A 12,015-nucleotide genomic window follows, 5' to 3' on the forward strand; every position below is an offset into this window, starting at 1 on the left:
TAGGAGAGATTATGTGCATATGCTTAGATTGATTTTATTGATGAAAACTCACAAATCATACAACTATTTCTTTTTTAAAGGATAACTGAACCCTCAAATTCTTAAAATGGGATGAGAAAGATTAAATATATCAAAATCTATGAATTTATGATTTTTTTTCATAACTAAGTATTTATATAGTTTCAATAAAATCTACACGTAGGCTGTGTATGTAATTGCCATTATATATTAATTTTTATTTTTTCTTTCAAATAATTAAAAACTTACCTATTTTGATTTCTTTTATAAAAAAATAGTTTTTTTATTCGATAATTGGATGTAAATTTTATATCTTATGGCTCCAATCAGCTATATCTCACTTTTCAATGTAGTTTATATTTAACGGCTCGGACGCATCATACTGAGTACACCATCTTTACAAACTGCCATCTTTCTCAACTTTATATATAACCTTCAATCGCTGTCGATTAATTCCCCAAATTTGCCTGATGATCTCAACATACGTGCATACACTCTCGTGATCCTCGTTAATTTCTGTTTTAATTCCAATCTACAAGTTACCGTAAGTTCTTATGCAATGCTAAACCCTAATTTTCTTTAATCCGTAATTCTTGATATGAAAACAGAGCATTCCTTTTTCATTGCATGTTTGAGGTTTTGATTTCATAATGTGCCACTTCTATTGACAGTATATGTTTCCTTTCTCTCTATATTGTTAATTTTACATTCGTTATCAAGAATTACTATCAGAAGTTGTTTTAAAGTTGCAATTCAAATCGTTCACATCAAAGATCTAGCGAACTTATTGGAGAATTTTGGAATTCGTCTGTGTAATTCTTTTGCAGAACATTTGCAGGTTTAATGGATCTGAAAACCATTATAGATGAATTTGATCAAGTTGCCAAGAAACAAGATCTATCTACGAGTAAGTACCACCAACTGATCGTTATGATTGAAGATGAGATTAAACAAGCACTCGCCGACCTTCAATCAGCAGACGATATCGATCATAAATCAGTGATCAAACACCTGACAGAAAAGCTCGATGCATATAGGGTTCAAGAACAGATAAAGATGTTGAAGAAGGACCTAAAAGTTGATCTTAAAAACTACCCAGAAATCCTGGGTAAATTCGTAGAGATAGATATATCAAAAGCATCCAGAAACGTGGAGTTTGAGTCGCCTATAATCAACAAAATCATTCTGAACCTAATTTACCATGAAGGTCTCTTTGATGTCGCTAATACATTCACAAACGAAGCTCAACAACGCCATATTAATTGGTTAAGACGTGATTTTTCAAAAATGCATGAGATTCTTGAAGCATTGAAAGCTAAAAATCTTGAACCCGCTTTGAATTGGGTATCGGTCAACCGTCACATACTTGACCCGAAGGAGTCCAATAATCTTGAGTTTAACCTCCGGCGACTTCAATTCTTGAAGCTTTTAAAAGAAACCCCATCGGAGGGAATCAACTTTGTCAAAACGTACCTTTCACCACTTGCTTCAAATCACAGAAACGAACTTTTAATTCTCACGGTCTTCTTTTTTTGGCCGGAGAAGGTCGAAACTTCACCTTACTCCGACTTAACGTCGCCGGAAAAATGGGCGGCGGTAAGCCAAGAGTTTATTGTTCAGTTCTGTGGGTCTATTGGGGTGTCGTTTAGGAACCCATTAACGGTGACTGTGGATGCCGGAGCTCTTGGGCTGCCGATCCTTTTGAATAAGGCTAATCTGATGGGTAGGGAGGAATGGGCGGCGATGAGGATGTTTCCGGTGGCGATGGAGTTGGGAAAAGAGTTTCAGTTTCATTCGGCTTTTGTTTGTCCGGTATGCAAGGAACAAAGCGATGAAGATAATCCGGCGATGATGTTGGGTATGGATGAGTGTCATCATGTTCTTTGTAGTCAAACGATATCGGCGCTCACGAAAAGGAAAACCCGTTTTCATACGATTCAATGTCCGTACTGCAGTTGTGTGATGTCGGTTAACATGTGCCAGCGATTGTATCTCTGATTGTTGGATTTGATCGAGTGAGTCTTTATATTTTTTTGTGTTGTCGTTTGGAAGTCGGTGAATTGAAGGAGTTTTATAATGTTGGACAAGTCTTAGCCCATAGTTTTTTGATTTTGGTAACGTGGAATTGTAAAGAAAAGGTTACGAAATACGAAAAGATCTAGCAGTTTCTTTGTATATTTTTCCTCGATAAAAATGTTAATGGCTATTATTGTTGAAATGTGATGAAAAGTCTAAAGTCTAAACATGCAAGTTGCAACTCACATAACCATGTTATATAGCATGATGATTGTCTTACAAAGGCATGTAAATATTGTTCTTTTGCTTGTGAAAATTAGTTGAAAAATTGGAGGCTTTAAAAAAAATGATAAAAGCTGTGGCTCTCCATCCTTCTCCACGTGTTAATGTTTCAGTTTTCAGTAAGTTGTTTTTGAATGAATATTTTAATTTAAATTTGCTTTAGGGGGTATATTGTAGTATCATCAAATTGAAGTGCTATATTTTCAAAGTGAGGAGATTAAGGTTTTTCCACATGGAGGTTATTCCTGAAAAGTTTGCATTCAAAACCTCAGCAATCTCCGAAGCAGTCTCACCATAAATCAGAAGATTATGTTATCATTAGGCTTATAAAAACGATGTAGAAACCGTAAAGAAATGTGGGAAATTGAGGAGGATTCTGGATTGGAAATTGATTCAGGTTGCGAAGGAAAGTTTCTTGTGATATTTAAAACTCATAGGCGTTGAAGGAGATTATAATTTAATTATTAATTAATAATTGAAATGCATGCATATAAATGGATGGATTTGAATTCTAAACCTTCTAAGCCTAGAAGATGTGGATCACTGGCGGAACACGAGCATTACAATTAGGGGGGCCGGAAGATAAAAAAATCAACATAAAACCATATAAACATTTTTAATTTGTTTCAAAGTAATTATATACAAAATGTTTAAACAAAATAATTAACAAAAAGTTATTCTTAAATTGTTTATTAAAGATCAAAAGAAACAACTAATATGAAATATGTATATCTAATTAACAATATTATTGTTTACTAGATCATTGAACGAACCTAGAAAATTTTCTATACGGAGCAAATTAACTCAAAAAACTAAATGATAAAACTGCAAAATTGGTCCTTGTGGTATTCAAAAAACTTTGGATAGGGTCCAAAATGCTTTTAACTTGCATGGACAGTCCAAAATCAAGAATTTCATTTGATTTTGGTCCATAGAAAACTTGAAGACCGTTTTGCCCTTTTTATTTTTTATTTTGTATTTTTTTATATTTCCTTTAATAATTTATTATTTAAAATTAAAAATAAAAAAATTAGGCCCACCCCACCTCTCTCTCTCTCTCTCTCTCTCTCTCTCTCTCTCTCTCTCTCTCTCTCTCTCTCTCTCTCTCTCTCTCTCTCTCTCTCTCTCTCTCCTTCTTCAACACATGGATCTTCTCAAAATAAAAATAAAATACAATCCCACTGGTAACCTACTCCCTTTTTATCAAAATCTCTCTCCTATCTTCTTCTTCCTCACCCTCACCTCTAAATCAAGCTTATCTCAAATCGATGACATCAGGAAGAAACAAATTGATTTATGGGTTTTTCAGACTAAAACAAATCGATAGGTGGAGGAACCGGCAAAAGATCTAATGAGAAAACGTCGAGATTTCGATCAAGAGCGACTGTATCTCTCTTTCTTTCGCTTTCTCTCTCTCTCTCTCTCTCTCTCTCTCTCTCTCTCTCTTCATCTTCAACCTTCATCTTCTCAAACGGTAGAACTGTATGAGTTTGAACTGATGGTCCGAGGAAGTCCGACTTATCAGATCTGACGAACTTGTCAGATGTGTCTTAATCTACCTTTGTTATGGCAACGAGAATGGAAGATGCCTCTTGATTCATCTCCAGATCCTATGCGAATTCTGATTTTCTGGAAAGGATCGATCCCCAGCCAATATCCTACCAGTTCCTGATGGATGTGGACGCCGATTCCCCATTGAAGATACTGATTTGGAGATGCATAACGCCCACGACCCACACGGTTGTATCTGACATTGTTGGTGGTTGGATATGAAATGTCATTGAGGAGATCCTTTGGTGCATTCTGACTCCCGCTGGTGGTGGTGATGGGTCATATGTGGTGTTATTAGAAACCGGGAGAGATTTCTTATTATGGAAGCTCTGCAACATAAAGGTCACGGTGTTGATGAATAAGAATGAATCAGAGGGAAGTTTGAAGCAACGATGAACCAGTAAATTGAAGTAGAGAAAGGTTATGTGGGAGAGTGTAAACATTTTATGGAAGGGTATTTGATTTTGTTTTGGTTTGGGTTGGTTTATTTCAGTAGATTTTTTTATCTTTGATTATGGTGGATTTTTTATTTTTGATGTCATTTCATTTGATTTGGTGGTGGCCGGTGGTGGCCCTCCAGAGGTGACGGAGGGAGAGTGTAACCACCATTGTTGAAATTTCAAAATGTAGAAAATAAAGAGCTTCAAAAAGCGATTTGGTGGAGAGAGAGAGAGAGAGAGAGAGAGAGAGAGAGAGAGAGAGAGAGAGAGAGAGAGAGAGAGAGAGAGAGAGAGAGAGAGAGAGAGGGTGGGGTGGACCCGTCCTTCTCTTTTTTTTTTTAATTATAAAACAATTAAAACAAATAAAGAAAATGTGAAAAATAAATAATAAGGGCAAAATAGTCCTTTCAAAGTTTCAAGGACCAAAACCAAAGAAAATTCTTGATTTTGGACTTTCAATGCAATGTGAAAACTTTTTGGATCTCATCCAAAGTTTTTTGCAAACCACAATGACCAATTTGACACTTTTGTCAAACTAAATATACTTATACAAATCATAGTTTAATATCAAAATTAAATAATATAAATATTTACCTAAAACTTATTCCAAAATTAGTTTTTAAATAATAAAGCTTATCGATGTATATTGTAGTTTTTTGACAATTAAAAATCATCATCAACACAAATATTAATTTGTTTTATTCTATTTATATGGAATATATATAAAAACATAAGTTAGCAGTATTTTTTTAACAAATAAATACAAAAAATCATAACTTTATGAAAGAGTACCACTTATCTTCATCCCAAAGGGCAGCACTAGAAAGCTCTTAGCCGCTAATGGAGAGGGAGGACGGATATTTGATGACCGTGGGAGACTGCGCAACGGCAGCAGAAGGCGATGCTTATCCGACATTCTTCCCCTTCTGTTTTTTTTTACTTTATGCAAATCATTTATTATTTCCCTCTTTAATAATTTGACTCTCATTGTTTCTTCTCTATTTTGTGCAAGTCTTTTCTTCCATTTTTATCTATAGACATACTGTCTTTTTTATTTTGCTATCTGTTATTTCTTTCCTTTTTACTTTTTCTTAGATATAATGGTCGTTAGTGATATGAATTTATTTGATTATAAAAAAGATTAATTTTTTCAAGTCTGTTAGGATCATGCTAGATCTATTTTTACCATCAGCATCTTCATCTCATATTAACGATCATAAGATTACTATAAACTGCTGTAAAAACGGGGGGGGGGGGGGGGGGGGGGTGATGGCCTCCCCTGGCCTCTTAAGAGCTCCGCCCATGTGTCGGATATATAGCACTGCCTCGACATTTAAATGCATGCATAGGGCCCATTTTAGAGATGATCCTGTAAGGGTGGAACCAAAACCCTTGCACAGGAAAGCTTCTGGCCCTTACCTCAGAATGCCCAACAAGCAAGGGTACTTGGTACCTAATTTGGAGTCTCTCTCATGATTTCTTCTTTGACTGTCTAACTAACAACGATTTTTTTTTAATATTAATTTTTTTATTTTAAATTCAAAGACACTATATATACCAACCTAATTCACAATTTTATACTACACCAACGCTTTCTTCTCTATAATTTTCAAAATGTATTCATCTTCGGGAACTTTTGACATGGTGCTACAAGCGGCGACAGTTGCTAATATAGTGATGAGCAAGACTGAAGAACAATGCAAGGAGAAAGCCGAAAATGTGAGGCGGAAAAAGGAAATATATACAGAGCAACCAAGTAGATGTCCACTAACGTCATGCACGATTATTTTAATGAGCATGAAATTTTTCAATGGTGCTTTTTTCGACTGTTGTTCTGAATACACAAACATTTGTTTCAATTTATAGTCGAAAACATCACAGAACTATGTCCATATTTTCAACAACGTCCGGATACAAGATACAAGAGGTCCAATGTGTTTTAATCCATTACAAAAATACACGTCCACACTTCATATGATAGCATATGACACCCCTATCCCTGGGGATAGACTGGATGAGAATCTTAGGATGTCCACATGTATCATATGAGAAAGCTTTAATATATTTTGCAAATATGTCATGAAGTTGTATGGTACATGATATCTGTGTAAACCTAGTTACAATGACATCCAACAATTGTATGGTCATTATACAAACCTACAAGGCTTCCCTGGAATATAAGAAAGCTTGGATTGCCTCCATTAGGAATGGGGAAACTGTCTGAATGCATATCATGGTCAATACACGATAGGTAATCAAGGATATCCAACTATCATACTTGAAGTTGTTGCGTCACATGATTTCTGGATATGACTTGCATTCTTCAGTGCTCTCGGATCCCTTAATGAGATCAATGTTCTAAATATGTCACTGATTCAACGACATAAATAACAGGATTACATTGGATTCTTCATTTGTAGTGCATGGATTGTCTTACGGGTATTGGTATTATCTTGTACACGGAATCTACCCTAAGCGTTATGTTTTTTTCAAAACATTGACATGCCCTAATGATCAAAAGAGGTTAAACTTTAAGAGAGATCAGAAAAAATGCGAAGAGAGATGTTGACGAGCGTTTGAAGCTCTTAAAAAGCATAGGCAAATACTACAAAACCCCACATTTTTTGTTGAGGAGAAAAAGATGAGTGAGGTGATGTATATGTATATCATATTTCAGAAGAAGAAAGAAACGCTATATGTGAGTATGATAAAAACAAAATCATTCTACCGACACAACCAGTAGAAGTTGATAGCAATGAGTACTTGTCAAGAAGATAATTATTACGTAATATTGACATCACATTGATCTTAACACGGAACCATCGATGATTTGCAAGATCAGTTTTCAAATTAATTTTTAATTTATTGTTATGTATTTCTTAATTTCAATTAATGGAAAAAAAATTGTTAATACTTATTTTATAAAAAAGTGTGACAATCGACCCCTAAATGGCAAGAAGTTAGTATGGTGTGACAAAAATAATGTGGTGCATAGATAGTAGCAAAAAATGTGGTATGAGTGACCATTCCTCCTAACCAAACAATTCGAGTCTTACATTCAAAAAAATAGTATAAAACCTTAACTTCTAAGCAATTTCGATTTGTGAGTTCGGGAGGGAAGAAGAGAAATCATATTAATCAATTAGGTTTATATATAACAAATAAACGGGGAGGGTCACAAGTTTAAGATTTAGGGTTTTATTTTTATTTATTAAATATAAAAAATAATATCTAAACGGGTCAAGTGGCTAACATGTAGCCCGTTAAGTTTGAATCTATTTGCAGGTTGGTAGAAGGATATACGAACATTACACCCGTGCCATTTTTTTCAAGCGATCTCAAGTCTCAATTTAATTTGTAGCTCAATTATTTCAAAAATCATTCCTTATATTTAATTATCCTAATATCAAGTAAATTGGTTTGCTTGATCTAAATTAATGGTTTATACTAGTTATTGCATAAATATCTTCAAAGTTCAGGTTCAAATCATCCTACCATTTCGCTCTAGAAGAATATTCCTAATAACGACACTATAAGATAACTTTATCAACCCGAAATAGCATAAGTACATTGGCTTCCTTCTCATAACATCTACAAGACTACAACTGTTACTGTAAACACATAAATTACAAGTTTAACTTATTTATCATGTCATATCAACAAAATAATGTGACAAGTCATTTAAACCATCTTTTAAGCCACACAACAAAGTTTACAACGCCTTTTTACCCATATAACTTAATTTCCCTTTAGAGTGTCAAAGTAAGATGCAGGGCGTTTTGTCTCAACACGTAAGCCCTGAAATTATAAATTAAGTTGTTAAAAACTTTCGTATGAAATCTTATATAAATGTAAGGATATGTAAATAATTATAATACCTCAAATGCAGCAGCCAAACGCAATACTGTAGCTTCAGCCCAAGGTCGGCCTATAATCTGCAATCCTATTGGAAGCCCTTCCTTATCATACCCAACCTACAAATATACAAATAAATAAATGTAACATTTTTTAGAACATAAATAAATAATTGATGAATGTGAATCTTTGAAAAAATTACTATGAATAAGATCAAATGCTTACAGGTACAGAAATAGCTGGGAGCCCAAGAAGATTTCCTGCTATGATAAACCGCATCAAATTGCCTGAAAAATAATAATATTAATAATGATAAAAAGCATTAACTAAATTGCATGAAAATAATATGAGCAAATTAGTGAAATGAAAATAGATAGTCGACTCACCTGTGACCTTTATATTTGACTCGCCATATGCAAGTGCGCTTTTGGGAATTACAGGAGCTGTCATACTAAAAATTAAAAAGACATGAGAATAATAAACAAGTGAGATTTGTTTTATAAATATATTTCATGATGAGATTAAAATACCCAGTTGTTGGCGTAACTATGACATCGACTTTCTTGAAGATCTCCATGTGGTAATACATAATCCTGCGCCTGCAATTTTATAAATATAAATATTTGAGATTGAAATTGATGGTAAAAATAGATGAAGGCAAATTCGTAAAAAAAGAAACACCATTCAGTAAAAAATGATAAATTAGGGTTACCTGAGACGTTGTGCAGCAACATAGTCTGCAGCTGTGAATGAGTTGAAAAGTGCAAAATTAATACGTGAATCCAATGTAAGTTTCTTATCCATCCTATATATATAACATAACATAACAAACATCAAACATGTATCAGTAACTAATAAAAATTATATATTAATTTAGAAAAGTTCCAAATAGGCATAAATAATATTATATTTATACCCAATCTGAATGTCGGGACTTAATGAGGCTGCTGCTTCAGAACCAATTGACACAACATGAGCTGTTCGCATCTGGTCAAGCTCTGGTATCACAATCTCTACCACCTTCAATACCAAATGTAGAAAGACTTGTATAATCTTTAATAAATACAAAATAATTTAGATGTGAAAATTTTCAATACTTATACTTACTTTACAACCATACGTTTCTGAAAACGTATTAAGAATGTCTTCACATTTATTTGAGATATCAGGTGAGAATACATCATTAAACCAATCACTGTATTTTCCTAACTTCAGTGATCCTGTAACACTAACGTTCTCATGTGATGATGATAGATCAGGCAAACAAGGGACAGACTGCATAAAAAATAAACATAAAATCAATATATATATATATATATATATATATATATATATATATATATATATATATATATATTAAAATTTATGTAGTATATGATATAGCACTCTGATTAATTAATTACCGGATGCAAACTGATTTTGTCAGCAGGAGAGGATCCTAAGATTGCTGCATAACTGTACAAAATAATAATAATTAAAATTCAATTACTAATGTCCTCCTAAATATTTGAGATAAGAGTGTTACATTAGCATGATATCTTCAACACTGGATGCAATTGGACCTATAACTTCTACTGTCCCTCCATCACATAATGCACTGCAGAAAAAATAAATAAATAATAATTCGTGAAACATTAAGTCAAAAGGGTATTGAGTTAAAAAATAAAATAAAAAATAAGATTACTTACCCTTTAATGTTGGTACGCCCATATGTTGTTTTCAATCCCACGACACCACAAAGAGAAGAAGGAATACGAACTGAACCTGGAATTTATTAACATTATTATTTTATCATAAAAACAATTTTTTATTTCTTAATTTTTAAACACCAAAGTGATATTTTATTATTTACACAACCTCCACCATCTGTTCCAAGTGCAGCTGAACATATTCCAGAAGCTACTATAGCTGCTGGCCCTGATGAAGATCCACCTGTGTATCTTTCCAGATCATGTGGATTTCTAGCAGTTCTATCATACACATGTAAACAAACACCATTCATGATTCGTTCTTACTTTTTATAAAAAACAAAGTTGTTTATTTGTAAAAAATAAATTATATAAACCATACCCATAGTTAGGATTAACTCCAGTAGTACCCATGCCTAGTTCATGCATATTGGCTTTTCCTACCAATATGGCCCCACAGCTTCTTAATTTTGATACAGAAACTGCATCTTTCTCAACACTGCGTAGCTCATGAAGCCATGTTGTCGCACCTGTTTGTTGGAAATGTAAGCTAAGTTAAGTATGGCCATAGTTGAAGGATATTTTGGTCATTTACAAAAGTGGATACTTTGGATAGATACCGTTAGATGGATGGGGATAAAGATCTATATCATCCTTGATTGCGATAAAGATGCCATCTAATATTGACAATGGTTTTCCTGTATAAACCAAGAATCGTCAATTCCATTCCATTCCCTTTCCAATTTCAATACGGAAGCTTATGTACCTTCCTGAAACCGTTGGGTTGAAGATGCGGCTTGCTTTCTTACATCATCAGCATCAAAGAAAATCAAAAGAGGTGTTGGGGGGGTTTTATTGCTGAACTCTTCTATCGCAGAGATGACATGTTCAGCGACCTATTTTAAAGAAAATGGATATCAATTTCAACAGAATAGAAAAAGATATAGGAGATGGGGAAACTTGTAGATGACTTACGATTGATGGAGTTGTAAGGCTCGATCTGTAAGAATATGCATAATCACGAATCTTCCAGTAGCGGAATGGAGTTGAGTCAGAGCTGTGATTGCTATTGCTAGAAGGATCGTATTGGGGAAGGCATTCCACGGCTGATTCAACGCGGTCTTCAGATTTTCCATCTTCTTTGAGAAAAACGACTCCAGATTCTGGTTCTAATATCAATTCAAAATCGATGGATTACTTGTATGCTTTTGGGAGCGGCTAACTGATTAAGGGAAATTGGAATGCGAAGGAGGTCAAACCTTGAGGAGGGAATTCAGGTCTGAACATCGGTGGTTCTGGTATCAGAGTATCTCGTAACATCTGTTTAATATCCAGTGTACGAGTGTAAATAATAAACAATTATTAGGATATGGTTTCTAATTAGAACACACCTGGTTCATTTTGTTCTGTTTCTTCAAGTGACCGATGAGCAAAGAACCGATCAAAGGCATTTCAACTAATTTGACAAAAAACTTGAGGAGTAATCCAGTTATATGAGGGGCTACAACAAAACCCAACAATTTAGAACATCAGAATGAACTTCATTTTCACAATCAGTCACAAAACCAATCAAGAAGTACAAATTAAGAAAAATACCTTCAATTTCTCCAGGATCGTATTTGACCTTGGTCAAATCAACCTCACTTGCCGGCAACATAACGATCCTCGTCTTTCCCATCTTCACACAGACAATTTATCAAACATCAGACGCGCATTCTAAAGTTCAATTTCAATTACTAAATTTAGAACTTGAAATGCTTACAATTGACGAAGTGAGAGCGAGAAATTAGAGGGAAGAAAACTTGGGTTGCTATGTTAGTGCAGTGATGATGATTGGTGGCATCAATATTGGCATTGACGAGGGCAATGATCGCTTTAATGTTAGCATTCAACGTTGTTGGGGGTATAAAGCTATTCAATTTAGAGCACGAGTACGGCGTCGTTTAGCTACAGGGAGATGCTGGGGAGGTTGGCCATCTGTTTTTATTAAATTGAATAACGTTACAGCTTTAACCACCATTGACTAAAAAATCAAATTTCTCCATTTATTGATATTTATATTTGGAATAAAAGAAGTGATTCATAGGCAATATTTGCAATATTTTTTTTGTCATACATAACAATTTATATGGTATAGAATTGTACAATACAACATTTTAAAGCAT

General features: G+C 34.1%; 1 protein-coding gene and 1 pseudogene across 4 annotated transcripts; one reads left to right on the forward strand and one right to left on the reverse strand.

Moving 5' to 3' along the window:
• Positions 1-465: 465 nt before the first annotated feature.
• Positions 466-2,134, forward strand: LOC145117068 (protein RMD5 homolog pseudogene; annotated as a pseudogene). Of its 2 annotated transcripts, none has more exons than XR_013712477.1 (2): positions 466-562; positions 846-2,134. The product of XR_013712477.1 is annotated as a protein RMD5 homolog pseudogene, transcript variant X1 (transcript). The 2 variants fall into 2 exon arrangements; XR_013712478.1 differs by having other exon boundaries at positions 484-562; positions 857-2,134.
• Positions 2,135-7,822: 5,688 nt separating this feature from the next.
• LOC145115715 (fatty acid amide hydrolase-like) lies at positions 7,823-11,799 on the reverse strand. 2 transcript variants are annotated; one of them, XM_079052070.1, is made up of 20 exons: positions 11,613-11,796; positions 11,447-11,528; positions 11,242-11,351; positions 11,110-11,170; positions 10,826-11,019; positions 10,617-10,746; positions 10,471-10,548; positions 10,233-10,380; positions 10,020-10,132; positions 9,851-9,926; positions 9,688-9,759; positions 9,566-9,617; positions 9,270-9,437; positions 9,079-9,182; positions 8,875-8,967; positions 8,693-8,761; positions 8,549-8,613; positions 8,388-8,449; positions 8,186-8,281; positions 7,823-8,105 (listed from the first exon to the last, which is right to left on the reverse strand). In XM_079052070.1, the coding sequence occupies exons 2-20, from the start codon at positions 11,526-11,528 to the stop codon at positions 8,046-8,048; spliced, it is 1,833 nt and encodes a 610-aa protein (XP_078908196.1). In that variant the 5' UTR covers positions 11,613-11,796; the 3' UTR covers positions 7,823-8,045. The 2 variants fall into 2 exon arrangements, 1 of the variants encoding a protein (XP_078908196.1); XR_013711685.1 differs by having other exon boundaries at positions 8,062-8,105; positions 8,875-8,905; positions 11,613-11,799.
• Positions 11,800-12,015: the final 216 nt, after the last annotated feature.

Source organism: Lactuca virosa, chromosome 5, assembly GCF_052849685.1.
Source record: "Lactuca virosa cultivar CGN04683 chromosome 5, Lactuca_virosa_CGN04683_v6, whole genome shotgun sequence".
Classification (NCBI taxonomy): Eukaryota; Viridiplantae; Streptophyta; class Magnoliopsida; order Asterales; family Asteraceae; genus Lactuca; species Lactuca virosa.